A 15655-nucleotide genomic window follows, 5' to 3' on the forward strand; every position below is an offset into this window, starting at 1 on the left:
ATAGTGAAAATTACTCTATATCTTTTAAATCAATAAATTTAATAAAGTATTTAAATCATAATCAAAATATCACAAGATAAATTTAACAGAATGACATTTATAGAATTTTAAACAATACATATTGGTAAAACTGATAGATTCTTAAACAAACATTTTTAGAACATTTAAGAGGATACAGAAATAAAGAAATTTTCAGATTGATGACCTCTTATATTTATGTATGCTCATACAATAACAAATAGAGAGAATAAACTAGAAATGTTAAAAATAGATGATAAATTTTAACCATTTAGAAATATATCAACACTTGACAATATAAACATTTTCTAATGAGTAAACAGGTACATCTTGAAGGTGATGATTTATATTGGCTATTTAATTGGCATATCTGACCTAATAATTGGTTAATTGTTGTTACTAGATAATTGACTGGTCACAACATTTATTGTATTTCTCTTGTAACAATGTAATGTATTAACTGACATTATGATATTTTCTAATAGTTAATGAATCCATGGATTTGAGAAGCTTATTATATTTTTTTTCATGTAGTTTACACTTTTTTATCACCCTCAGTTTAATACAAATAGCATATTAAAGATTTATAAAAGTTATAACTAATGTTAAGGGATGTCATATACTCGTTCTTACATTATACATTAAAACTTCTTAGTGAATGCTCTCCTTTTGTAGGTAGCCTCAGGTACATCTCAAATTAAAGTTCAACAGTAGTAGCATATAATTACTCATTTGCCTTTGTAATGGTTTTCTAAAACTGAAATCTTGATTGAAACATTCACCATGTTCAACACTTATTTCCCAAAGATTGGTGGAAAGATGCAGGAATTATTTCCAGATGTGAATGCAGGAAATGGACTAGTGACATGTTATATTCCATAGCTCTATATCAGTTATTGGTAATAACCAATTGATTTTGGTAATTTTGCGATTTATAGACACCCAGTAAATTTTTGCAAGTGTCTAAATGTTGTTCAAGCAGTAACTTCTAATCGATCAACATAGGAAGTTGAATTAAGTTAACAATTTGTATTATGCTATAACAGTTGCACATTATTAACGTCTTAATTTGGATTCTTACTTTAACATAGAAGTACAGAATTTGATTGTTTCTAAATTATGTATTGGAGAATTAAGTTGTAGTGGTTGAAATTTTTTTTCAGATTTTATTATTATTATTACCTTCATTTATTCATTTTGTTTTATGAAATAATAATGCATCTTTTAAGTGAGACTGAAAGAACTCTGTTGGTGATGTTCAGGTTTGGTGAAGAGTACAGCCTTTACAAGAGAGTTTATAATTGTAAAATCTACACTAAAAAATAATTTTCAATTAATTAGCAATGTTAAATGTACATATATATGTCTGTAATACTGTTAATATTAATTTTTAAACTTAACAATTTGACCTGTGAACATTTAGTCATAAATAATATTTTTATCCATCATACTAATGACTATATTTAATTACTATAAACATTCTATTTTTCAGCTTATCAAAATAACTATAATTTATTTTTTTAATTTTTAAAACACCATTTTTGATTAAAGTAGCAATTAATTGAAAAATGACTGCTAACAAAAAAACATGGTACAAAAATCCCTAAATTGACAAGGACAATAAGAAAAGACTAATTAAATCAATTTAAGACAAATTAAAATTAAAAATCAATAAAGATTTATTAAATGCTGTATTTGTAGAATTTTTTACCTGTATCACATGTGTGTAAAGCTGAATTAAGTGTTTAAAAGTCATCTAAAAGGAAAATCTTCAGTTTTTTAATATAAAAATTTCACAAGTGAGGAAAGGAGTAGGAATAATAAACTAAGAGCACCATCGACCCTTTACCATAATTAGCTTAAAATATATAGGTAAAGTTATAGAGTGACTAAGTAGCTGTTCATAACAACTGACTTTTCATACCTCATCAATCCTGTCTTAAAAGTATGTATAAATAGAAATAATACTGCTATTGAGGATTTAGCTGGAATAAAAATTTACATAAAATGTGAATTATATTATCATAAATGTAGGTATAAATAATTTAAGTATGAACTCATAAATATGATAGTAGCAGATACATTTTGTAAGTTAATTGTATTTATATTAAAGTGAATAAAATGAGTTAATCTCTTGATTGTTTTCAGGAATGAGTTTTTACATTTTATGGTTCATGGTACATCAACTTTTGAAGCTATTAAATCAGGTTTAATGGAAAGTCAGTGTAATCTTATTTATCATTCATGTCGACTTGATATGAAGGATATTATTTCATTCATCAGAAAGCTGTCAACAAATTCCTAAGCATAATGATTTGAAAAAAAAAAATTTGTTCTGTTAAAAATGGCTCAATACAATTACAGTATATATATATATATATATATATATATACTTGTTACTAAATATAAGACTGAATGTCTCTTAAAAATCTTATAATGTAGTTTAATATTAAAATAAAATAATATTAATAAAGTCATATTGTTATCAGATCTTAATTTTTGTTTGTTGTCAGTTCAGCTATGTTAGTGGCTGGTCATTCAGAGGTTAGTTAGTTTTGTGACAGTGCAGTAAATTGATCCCCAATGATCAAAAGACTTCATTATGTACCTTTAATTATTTATATCTTCTCCTTTTATGAATCATGAGATCTTGCCGATGGTGAGAGAGCTGAGTGCTCAGTGATACTGAGTAGCAGGACTGAAGGTGCGACCAAATTGGAGAGATATTTGTTGAGAGCCAGACTAAGGAATGATTCCTGAAAGAGGGCAGCAGCTCTTTCAGTAGTTGTTAAGGGCATAGGTCAGGAGGTTTTAAATGGCCATATCAACATCACTCAATTTTCTGAGTACTGTGCAGCTGATAGCAATGGAAAACTACAGCTGCTTTTTTTCCAAGAAAATGTAACTGTAGTAACAAAAATGGAGGCGCCTTCCTTGGTAAAATATTCCGGAGGTAAACTAGTCCCCCATTCGGATCTCTGGGTGGGAACTACTAAGGAAGGGATCACCAGAAAATTAAAAAATAACATTCTACGAGTCGAAGCGTGGAATGTTAGAAGTCTAAAAAAGGTTGGTAGGTTAGAAAATTTAAAGAGGAAAATGTAAATGTAATAGGAATTAGTGAGGTTCAGTGGGAAGAGGAAAACGACTTTTGGTCAGGTGATTTGTGAATAATTAACACAGCTTCAAATAAAAGACAGGCAGGAGGAGTAGGTTTTGTAATGAACAAGAATATAGGGAAGAGAGTAAAGTACATCAAAATGCATAACGATAGAATCATTGTAATAAGGATAAAATCAAAACCTAAGATGCAAGATATCAGATAGATTATATCATGGTTAAGCAAAGATTTAAAATGACTGCAAAACTTACCCTGGATCAGACATTGATAGCGACCATAATTTAGTGATAATGAAATGTAGACTGGGATTTAAAAACCTGAAGAAAAAGTGTCAGATGAAACGGTGAAATTTAGAGAAGCTTGAAGAAGAGGAGGTAAAGAAGATTTTTGAGGAGGATATAACAAGATGGAAACACAAGATACAATGGAAACACCACAGTTTTAATGGGCATCACTAAAATTTATGCTCCTGAATTTAGTTTATTTCTATCTTGCAATCTATGGACAATAAATACAGCTTTTACATGCAATTAAATTATCCTGTTAGCAGATCTCACTGAAAAAATAATCAAATATTATAAATGATATCTCTTTGGTTTTTATTACAAAAAAAAAACAAAAAACACCAAAACTGTTTTAATTTTAATAACAATAAATCAAACATTTTTTTCTTACAATACAACCAAGTCATTTTTTAATCTTTTTCTAGATTTAAGTTCCAGCCGCATACATTAATGAAGTACACCAAAAGAGATAGTAAAAATAGCTTGGAAAAGCTAACAGATCTGGAAATATGTTTGAGGCAAACCATTTCTATAAAACCAAGTAAATGATCAGATGCCTTATTTTGTAAATAACTTCAAGCAAACTGTCAAATAGGTTTCATTTGCAATTTCTTCACAAGCATAATTTTTATTATCTAATCACTTTCCACATCACTAGACAATCTAACTCCTCAAAAATATAGATTGGCAGTCAGCTTTTACTTTAAAATCAATGAAATGTTTTGGAAAGTACCAGATCTAAATTCCAAAAAAACCACCACATTAAAAGAAATGAAAGTAGAAAAGAAATTTGCACCACTAATCTTTAAAACTATTTTTCCAATTTACTCCTTAGTTTTTTCTTATACAAGTAGATTACTTAAATTTCAGTTTCTTTTTAATATTTTAGTAGATATTAATTAACTGGTGTTTTCCAATCTGCCTGGTTTTTATGCATGTGCCAAATTGGAGCCAATCATACATAAAGAATTTCAACAGTTTATACCAATCTTTTTACGCTCCCCATCATTGAGTGTAATGAGAGTTTGGGACTAAGAGCCATACATCGTTATTAGAATATTATCCTAACAAACACAACCATCATTGGAGGTAAGTTTTGGATGATATAAGATTATTTAAAAATTCTCTGTCATTTTTATATTTATTATGATCAAAAGGAAATAATTAAAAAGTAAAGTTAAAAATTCATGAGCTTATTTGTACAACAGTTATGAAATTATTTGAAGGACAATTACACAAATTATTTTAATTACTTTATTAACAATTTTATTCCCTCTATTACCTTGATTACTGGCCACCATATGGAAATAAACAAAATAACTATCATACATTTCAATACAAAAAAAATTTGTTCTAATTAATTTTTTTCAAATGGGAACTGGTTTTAGAGAGAAAAACTCTCTCACAAATCCTAAATATACTTTCAATACATTTTCATGCTGGACAGAGTACAGTTAGAAATAATGAAAGTCTAAATTAGTCAAGTCAATTCATATGCATAGTAATATTGAGTAATCAATTATGATGTACTTTTTACTTGGATGAAAGAAGGTAAGTATTAAAGGTAAGTTGCAATCAACATCATGAGAAGGATGGTTTTAAAAGCCTGCATCTGCTTCAAATAATATCTGCTAATATCAAATAATTCTGTTGTAGAGAATCGCTCAAAGCATCAACTAGTTTTTTAAACCTTCTCTTTAAGTTGATTATTTTCACCAAGTAAGCTTTGATGTTCTGGAGGACAGACTGGTAATGCACAATCACTGCTCTCTGGAAGCATATTAACACTGCTACAAATCAATCTGTTATCAGTCTGAGATCGAAGAGCTAATAGTTCTAATTTCAGTTGTTCAATCTGTAAATAATAAGAATTAAATATTAAAAATTCAGAAATACTGTTAAGAAATAAATCATTAATAGAATGCAAATATAAGCAGCACAACATACACATTAGTAAGAATCCTACACAACTGCAAGAATGTAATTAAAATAAAACCAATTGTCACAATTTAAAAAAAATAAAATATGATGCGTATATCACATGACATTGATAAAATAACTGATATTTTTTTTCTTTTTTAATTGTTTTTATTGAATTATTATTTATTGTAACTCCAAAACTAGTCAACATGGATTCATGGATGGTCAAAATTGATATTTTCGCTGAAATCTGAAAACCGAAATCTTTCACAATTACAATACTTCCTTTAATTGTACAAGGAAGTAAAAATATATATTTAATTATTTAATATATTTAAGATGGCACTTTTTAAAATCAATCTAGTAGATAAAGAATTAAGTATGTTCATAATAAACATTAATGTCACACACAAATAATGTTTTCTCTAGATAAAATTTAAATTAGGCATAGTAAGAGTGTTGACCTTTTCAAATTTTACCATCTTCAAAAACAAACTGCCAATAATGTTGCTGAACATTCCCAGCATCTATTATATGTTATTAAAAAGTTGGCCTTGAAAAGTCTTTCATCACATTGTTCTGTTGCACGTCAAGCCGTCTGGTGCTGCGATCTAGTGGGTGCTAGCGCTCAACGTAGAGTTAAGCTGGTACTAGCATTCTACATCAGAATCAGATCCAGAGCGGTCGAATGCACTTTCACTACGGATGGACAAGTTCGGATCAATGTTTAGTTAGTATAAGTTATATGTTATTTAATTTAATTATATATGTAAAGATATGTATCAAGTTCAATTATACATTTCATTAACTGTCAAGGCGACGATTCATTAAACCATTATTCAACAAACAACAAGGCGTAGTCTTCATTCACCACCTATGAACATATACAGTCCAACCTCGCTCTAACATCTACCTCACGTTTCATGGTCCTCACAGTCAGGATCTAACAATGTTTCATGATCCTCCGGGCCAGATTGAGGGACAGCATCGTCAAGTTGTCGTATTAACGACACGGACTTTGCCACTCTACAGCATTCATTCAGGGTTTCAGTAAGTTCAAACCAAGCCAAAAACACAGTATTTATAATTTATTTATAAAAAGTGTTTCAAAAATTAAGGGTGTATGTTAAAAGTGCAATTAAAAAATTAAAATTAGTAACACATTCAAGTTCATGAATATTTCAATAGTTAAATATTTCAATGTTTTATAATACAGTTAAAAATTTTATCTATAAAGTTAGCCAGGTATAAGGAATCAACCCTCGATTCCAGTTTGGACAAGTTTTTCCTTTGTTGCGCTGTGCAAAACACGCGCACATATATCTCAGGCAATCTTTCTATTGTTCGCTGACCTGCACACAGCAGTTAGCAATATCATATATTTACAACCAAGCCAGTTCATTCAACTTTATGCATAAGGTCTACTTTAACAATATTGTTTTATATGACATTTATCTTTAACTTTATTTTATTCTAATTTAATATTATTTTGTGTACGATTCCAATAAAAATGGAATTCAAGGATTTAATTAAAAAATGAGGCATTATGAAGAATAGTATAGCCAATATAAAAACATTCATTGAAAACTTTGATCTTAATTCAGGCAATTATGATCTATTTACCATTAAGTTTGACAAACTGTTAGAATACAAAAAACTATTTTTCGATGTTCAATCGGAAATCTAATTGCACCAAGATGCAACAGACAAAAACCTACAGGATACAAACTTAAATTAAAACATAAAAAATTAGAAAATTGTTTCAAAATTTCAGAGGTAACTGATTTAACTAAAGTGATTAACAAACCTAATCTAATTTCTTTAAAACCTATATAAATTGAACCCTTTCACGGTGATGTGAAGGCTTGGCATAATTCTTTTTTAATAGTTTAGTTCATAATCGAGAAGAATTTTCTAATGTTGAAAAATTTTATTACCTTACAAATTTCTTAAGAGGCTCTCTTATTTCTCTTGATGAAATTTATCAGTAACGTATGAAAATTTTGAAACTGCAATAGAACTCTACTTAAAGGTCGTTGTGATAACAAAAGGCTAATAGCAGCTAAAAATGCTTTAGAAATTAATTTAAAACCATTAAAAAAGGAAAATTCTGAAAATTTATCTAAATTCATTGACCAAGTAAATTCAAATATTAATGCATTGAAGAATCTAAATATTGACTAGAATTTATTACAATAAAGTTAATTACTCAAAACTTAAAAGGTAATTTCATTTAAGCCAGGGTCTTACTTGATTCCGCTTCAATGATTTCATTTTGTACTGAAAGGTTTGCGCCGCCAAACTTGGATTTCAAACCAAACCTGTTCTCATGTCGATTACAGGTATTAGCAATGTCATTACCAAATCTAAGCTAAGTAATGATTTAAATATTAATTCTAGATATGAAGATTTTAATTTTAACTTGAAATGTCATGTAATGCCATCCCCATTACAGGTTTGTTACCCAATCAATTTGTAAACGTAACTGACTGGGAAATTCCTTCTCAAGCCGATCCTCATTTTATTTTTCCTGGGCAAATCAACATTCTCGTAGGAGCTCAATATTATCTTTCTCTACTTACGCTTGTTCAATTCCAATCATACCATACTTCAAGAAACCAGTCTTGGTTTCATAGTCTCAGGTCAAATCCCTACTAAATCTAGTAAACGGAAAAATAATTCAAATTCAATATCACTTCTTGTTAGTAATGAACAGCTTTCCTCTCAATTAGAATAATTTTGGAGATCCAAAGAGATAGAAGATCGTTTTTACCAACCAAGGAGGAATCTTTCTGCAAAAAACATTTTGTTGAAAATACCTTACGTGATGACAAAGGCAGATTTGCTGTATCTCTTCCTCGTAAGGAAAATTGTACTTTAGGAGATTCGTTTGCAAATGCTGAATATCGTTTCAATTTATTACACCGTAGATTTAAGAAAAATCCTAAACTCAAGGAAGACTACTTCCATTTCATGAAAGAATATAAAGAATTAGATCACATGCAACCTGGAGATTCATCTCAGTCCAAGGTTCCATCTGAAACCTTTTATTTGCCTCATCACAGTATTTCGTGAATCTTCCAACACTACCAAAACAAGAGTAGTATTTAATAGTAGCGCGAAAACTTCAAATGGCCAATCAATTCAATTCTTGCTACAGGTCTAGTAGTAGAACAAGATTTATTTTCAATTATAATTCGTTTTAGAACCCACAGCTACTTGCTATCAGGAGACAAATTTGCATTAATCCTCGAGATTTTTCATTACAAAGAATTCTCTGGTATGATGATACCAACTCATAAATCATTCCATATCAATGATCTGCTCACTGGTTGTGATCACATCGATCAGTTGAAACAATTATACAATATTTCGTTATTGCTTAAATAACAAATACAGAATTTTGCAGCATGAATGTCATTCAAATGTGCCTGGTATGTTCAATGATTCTGATTAGTTCATAAAATTAGACAAGATGAAAATATCAAAACACTTGGATTGTCTTAGGATCCTCAAGGTGATGATTTCAGTTATCAAATCAAATCAAAAGTTAATACTTCTTACACTAAATGTTCTGTTTTGTCAATTATTTCTTCATTGTTTGATCCTTTGGGTCTACTTGCTCCTGCAATCGTTCCATTTAAAGTGCTCATACAAGAGTTATGGTGCGCCAACCTTCATTGTGATGAAGTTCTTCCCGCTCTGTTAGCAGAAAAATGGAATTTTCTGTACTCAAATCTTCAAGTAATTTTAAGATTCCTAGATTAGTAATGTGAATTAGTTAGTAAGAGGAATCATATATAAGAAAGGAATGTAGAAGATTCATTCAGTAGTAATATTTCATAAATGCAGCAGTAAACTTAGGAAAATATTAATTTATTGTTGTATTAACATAACAGTACATTATACAATGAACCTATAATGATAGCCATTAATGCACGAGTGTGAAGTTACAACATGAGTCTTGGTGAGTGTCATAAACTTCACAAGAAAGCATTAATGGTCATTACAGAAAATTGCATTCTGTATTTTTTCTACAGGTAAGAAAATATTGGGATAATTGATTTATATCAATGATAGAATACACAGCTAATTGAAACTTTTTTTTATTTTTCAAAAACACATTAAACAAAGCATTTATGTGGCAGTAGGCTATTAGTCATAAGTTTTGCCTTTAATATTGATCAGTGACATTTCTTCCTCAGAATCTGACATAATTAACAAAAAGATAAACAGTGTAATATAGAAACCTGCTGGTGTACTTTCAAATTAACCTCTTCTTGCTAACTACTAAATTGAATTAAATCAAAGTAAAAAAAAAAAACAACTGATACATTAAATAATACCTACTTTTGACTGGTCACAAGTTGAAAAGAGAAGGTTTTTGATTAATTGAACACCTGTATCATAATGAAAATCTGTTTCATAATGACCTTCATTATGGTAGAGGTTCCAGTCGCATAATTCAAATGTTATAATACAGCCGTAAAAAATTTTATTATGTAATTTCTAGTAATGATTTGGGAGTAAATGTCACACTGCAAATTACCAATGAATAATGTTTTACATATAGAAAAAATATTTTAATGGGAACAAAGATAATACCTGTCCTGTTGCAACACAAGTCGACTGAGCCACACTTATAACTTGAAACTGTATATTAACCCTTACGGCCTCAAGCCTATTTTGTAAGTACTAGTTAAAAGCCTCAAGCATGTTTATCAGAAAAAGTAGATGTTTGGTAGAGATGCCACAGAAATAACAATATGCACGATAAAATTATGAAAAAAATTGTAATTACTCAGTAAATTATGTAGATTGTGGTGTTGCAATCCAAAATGGTGTTACACCCTTGATTAATTATTTAAAAAATAAAATTCAACTTTTTTTCATTAAAAAAAAAAAAATACTGAATTTGTTCTTTATTTGAAAAAAATCCTTGCTATTTATATCTAATCTATCTGTTTCTAAAAACTAAAATTATTTGTGAACAAAATAAAAAAAATTTCACTTAAAAATTCATATTATTTACAGAGTTATTGAAATTTTTGTGTTACCATTTTTTGTAACATTTATGCTTCGAAATTTCAAAATAATTCTAAAATGGTGTGCTGAAAATATTTTACCAAACCAAGGGGTTGCCTGTGATGATACTGTACTCCAGTAAGAGTAGGTTTTCTAATTATCCCCATATTCAGTATGCAAGCTATAAAACCTTTCATTTCTTTGCTAATGTATCTACTGTTTTTCTGGAGGATAACTCCTAAGTACTTGATGTTATTCGTTTCTTCTATAGCATGACCGTTGATGGAAATATTGAACGGTTCTACCCGTAAAGGCAATACACTGGCATTTTTCCGTAGACAGTTGCAGATCCCTGGACTTCAACCACTCCTGTATAGTGTCAATGGCTGCATACACCCTCTCTCGCACCTCCAAGACTGTCCTTCCCTCTACGAGGACTGCAAGGTCATCTGCATAAGCCAGGACCTGGACGCCGACAGGAAACTCCTTTTGAAGGAGTTCATCTATAATCACCAGCCACAACAACGGCCCCAGAACAGAGCCCTGCGGAACTCCACCGTGCATTTGAAAATGTATTGTTTCCTCCTGTGCTTCTACCAGGCATCCTCTGTTGGACAAGTAACATTCAATTTGTCTATGTAGGTATGGACTGAGGCCCCTAGCCACAATTGCGTCATTAATGTGACCCTAACCAATAGCTCCGAACGCGTTTTTTATGTCTAGTGATAGCATCAATGGAATTATCCTGGTTCGCCAAGTGCCTCTCTTCACCTCGTCGGCCCATTCTGTAATTCGGCAGATGGCCTGCACAGTGGATCGCCCCCGCATAAACCGTAGTGGTTAGGACTGATTTTGGCTCCCTCTTCTAGTTCTTTGATGAGTACTGTACTTAAGTTAATTTTTGCAGCCAGATTTTTGCTTACATTTTTTATTACTAAATATCCACTAGTTACAGATAAACTGACAAAATAATCAAACTTAATTTAACGTACAGTACAGTCAATGAATGAGTTTCATAATCTTTTTTGTTCTCCATTTTACAATAGTTCTCAAAGAAGTTTCTATTTATATTTTTCTTCTTCTAATGACTCCAACTTAAGATATATGCTTGTCTTTTTAAAATTTATTTATATTAATACAAATTAATATTATATTCTAGTTTATACATGCAGTAGAAGAATTAAATAGTCCTGCCTTATCACCTTTCAATCATGTATACAAACTCAAACACTGCAAAACAATACTTGAGAAAATTCAGCAAGGTAAAAGTAATTATTACCCTAGATTATATTCTCTAACATTCAGTAACCATGAGAGTTAGTAATATTAAATACCTGACTAGTACTGATAATTTTGTAGACACATGCATAGCAATACTCTTGCCTATAATACAATGGTGTATAAGGGTATGTATTTAATCAGTATACACGTTTTGCATTTTTTTGTTGTTGTGCAACTATATATATATATACTCTCTTCTTTTTTCACAAATAGATTACAAAATTTTTAATCACTAACTCTAAATAGCATTTTTTTGTCTTCATTCATTTGACTGGTTTGATGCAGCTCTCCAAGATTCGCTATCTAGTGCCAGTTGTTTCATTTTGGTATACCCTCTACATCCTACATCCCTACAATTTTACATATTTCAGACATTGTCTGCCTACACGATTTTTCCCATCTACCTGTCCCTCCAATATCAAATTGACTATTACAGAATGCCTTAATATGTGGTCTATGTAAGTCTGTCTCTTCTTTTAACTATACTTTTCCAAATGCTTCTTTCTTTATCAATTTACAGCAGCACCTCTTCATTTGTCACTTTATCCACCCATCTCATTTTTAACATTCTCCTATAGCACCACATTTCAAAAGCTTCTAATCTTTTCTTCTCAGATACTCCAATTGTCCAAGTTTCACTTCCATATAAAGCGACACTCCAAACATACACTTTCAAAAATCTTTTCCTGACATTTAAATTCATTTTTGATATAAACAAATTATATTTCTTACTGAAGGCTCGTTTAGCTTGTGCTATTCGGCATTTTATATCGCTCCTGCTTCGTCCATCTTTAGTAATTTTACTTCCCAAATAACAAAATTCTTCTACTTCCATAATCTTTTCTCCTCCTATTTTCACATTCAGTGGTCCATCTTTTGTTATTTCTACTACATTTCATTACTTTTGTTTTGTTCTTGTTTATTTTCATGCGATAGTTTTTGCGTAGGACTTCATCTATGCCGTTCATTGTTTCTTCTAAATCCTTTTTACTCTCGGCTAGAATTACTATATCATCAGCAAATCGTAGCATCTTTATCTTTTCACCTTGTACTGTTACTCCGAATCTAAATTGTTCTTTAACATCATTAACTGCTAGTTCCATGTAAAGATTAAAAAGTAACGGAGATAGGGAACATCCTTGTCGGACTCCCTTTCTTATTAGGGCTTCTTTCTTATGTTCTTCAATTGTTATTGTTGCTGTTTGGTTCCTGTACATGTTAGCAATTATTCTTTTATCTCTGTATTTGAACCCTAATTTTTTTAGAATGCTGAACATTTTATTCCAGTCTACGTTATCGAAAGCCTTTTCTAGGTCTATAAACGCCAATTATATAGGTTTGTTTTTCTTTAATCTTCCTTCTACTATTAATCTGAGGCCTAAAATTGCTTCCCTTGTCCCTATACTTTTCCTGAAACCAAATTGGTCTTCTCCTAACACTTCTTCCACTCTCCTCTCAATTCTTCTGTATAAAATTCTAGTTAAGATTTTTGATGCATGACTAGTTAAACTAATTGTTCTGTATTCTTCACATTTATCTGCCCCTGCTTTCTTTGGTATCATAACTATAACACTTTTTTTGAAGTCTGACGGAAATTTCCCATTTTCATAAATATTACACACCAGTTTGTATAATCTATCAATCGCTTCCTCACCTGCACTGCGCAGTAATTCTACAGGTATTCCGTCTATTCCAGGAGCCTTTCTGCCATTTAAATCTTTTAATGCTCTCTTAAATTCAGATCTCAGTATTGTTTCTCCCATTTCATTCTCCTCAACTTCCTCTTCTTCCTCTATAACACCATTTTCTAATTCATTTCCTCCGTATAACTCTTCAATATATTCCACCCATCTATCGACTTTACCTTTCGTATTATATATTGGTGTACCATCTTTGTTTAACACATTATTACATTTTAATTTATGTACCCCAAAATTTTCCTTAACTTTCCTGTATGCTCCGTCTATTTTACCAATGTTCATTTCTCTTTCCACTTCTGAACACTTTTCTTTAATCCACTCTTCTTTCACCAGTTTGCACTTCCTGTTTATAGCATTTCTTAATTGCCGATAGTTCCTTTTACTTTCTTCATCACTAGCATTCTTATATTTTCTACGTTCATCCATCAGCTGCAATATATCGTCTGAAACCCAAGGTTTTCTACCAGTTCTCTTTATTCCGCCTAAGTTTGCTTCTGCTGATTTAAGAATTTCCTTTTTAACATTCTCCCATTCTTCTTCTACATTTTCTACCTTATCTTTTTTACTCAGACCTCTTGCGATGTCCTCTTCTTTACCTCCTCTACCTCAAGCTTCTCTAAATTCCACCGATTCATCTGACACCTTTTCTTCAGGTTTTTAAACCCCAATCTACATTTCATTATCACCAAATTATGGTCGCTATCAATGTCTGCTCCAGGGTAAGTTTTGCAGTCAACGAGTTGATTTCTAAATCTTTGCTTAACCATGATATAATCTATCTGATACCTTGCAGTATCGCCTGGCTTTTTCCAAGTGTATATTCTTCTATTATGATTTTTAAATTGGGTGTTGGCAATTACTAAATTATACTTTGTGCAAAACTCTATAAGTCGGTCCCCTCTTTCATTCCTTTTGCCCAGCCCGTATTCACCCACTATATTTCCTTCCTTGCCTTTTCCAATGCTTGCATTCCAATCTCCAACTATTATTAAACTTTCATCTCCTTTTACGTGTTTAATTGCTTCATCAATCTCGTATACAATCTTCGTATACACACTCTACCTCATCATCATCATGGGCGCTTGTAGGCATATAGACGTTAACAATCGTTGTCGGTTTAGGTTTTGATTTTATCCTTATTACAATGATTCTATCGCTATGCGTTTTGAAATACTCCACTCTCCTCCCTATCTTCTTGTTCATCACGAAACCTACTCCTGCCTGCCCATTATTTGACGCTGAGTTAATTACTCTAAAATCACCTGACCAAAAGTCGCCTTCCTCTTCCCACCAAACCTCACTAATTCCTACTATATCCACATTTGTCCTACCCATTTCCCTTTTTAAATTTTCTAGCCTACCAACCTTTATTAAGCTTCTAACATTCCACGCTCCGACTCGTAGTGTTATTTTTTAATTTTCTGGTGACCCCTTCCTTAGTAGTCCCCACCCGGAGATCCGAACGGGGGACTATTTTACCTCCGGAATATTTTACCAAGGAAGGCGCCTCCATTATTGCTATGTGAAAATGCAGAGAGCCACATTTTCTTGGAAAAAAAGCAGCTGTAGTTTTCCATTGCTTTCAGCTGCGCAGTACTCAGAGGACTGAGTGATGTTGATACGGCCGTTTAAGTCGTCCTGACTCACGCCCCTAACAACTACTGAAAGAGCTGCTGCCCTCTTTCAGGAATCATTCCTTAGTCTGGCTCTCAACAGATACCTCTCCGATATGGTTGCACCTTCGGTCCAGCTACTCTGTATCCCTGAGCACTCAAGCCCCCTCACCAACGGCAAGGTCTCATGATTCATAGAGGAGGGTACATAATTCATCAGATTATAATTAATTTTAAATCCACCAATCTCCATGGCAGAGTGGTAGCATCTTGATCTTTCCTCTGGAAGTTCTGTTCAATCTGGGTTCAAATCCTGGTCAGACATGGCATTTTTCATATGCAATAAATTTCCATTTTCACATTCCAATGTACAAGCTTCTGTGGGGATTAAGTCATCAAATCAAAAAAAAAAATATTACATAAGTGAAATGGTTTACAATATAATTTTGTTCACTGAGAAGACATTAAAAACAAAAAAAAAATATGCAGACTTTACTATCTAATGGTTGCACAGTATCTGAATACTTTACAGTTAATCACTTATCTATATATATATATAAAAATGAATGTTTGTCTTGACTGTATGTCTCTTATGCCTTTCTAAACCATTCATCTGATTGTGATAAAACTTTGGTGAGTTGTTGTGCGCATGCCTGCAAAGGTTTCTGAATTAGTTTGGACCCCTAGGTGGTG

At 31.5% G+C, this 15655-nt stretch overlaps 1 protein-coding gene across 11 annotated transcripts in view; it reads left to right on the plus strand.

Moving 5' to 3' along the window:
• The window catches only part of LOC142325382 (uncharacterized), a 157207-nt gene extending 154693 nt beyond the window's left edge, over positions 1–2514 (plus strand). For all 11 annotated transcript variants that reach the window (XM_075367089.1, XM_075367085.1, XM_075367083.1 and 8 more), the window contains one exon: positions 2167–2514. In XM_075367089.1, coding sequence (XP_075223204.1) covers positions 2167–2323 — 157 coding nt within the window. In that variant the 3' untranslated portion in view covers positions 2324–2514. The remainder of the gene's footprint in view (positions 1–2166) is intronic.
• The last annotated feature ends 13141 nt before the right edge of the window (positions 2515–15655 follow it).

Source organism: Lycorma delicatula, chromosome 5 (assembly GCF_047948215.1).
Source record: "Lycorma delicatula isolate Av1 chromosome 5, ASM4794821v1, whole genome shotgun sequence".
NCBI lineage: Eukaryota > Metazoa > Arthropoda > Insecta > Hemiptera > Fulgoridae > Lycorma > Lycorma delicatula.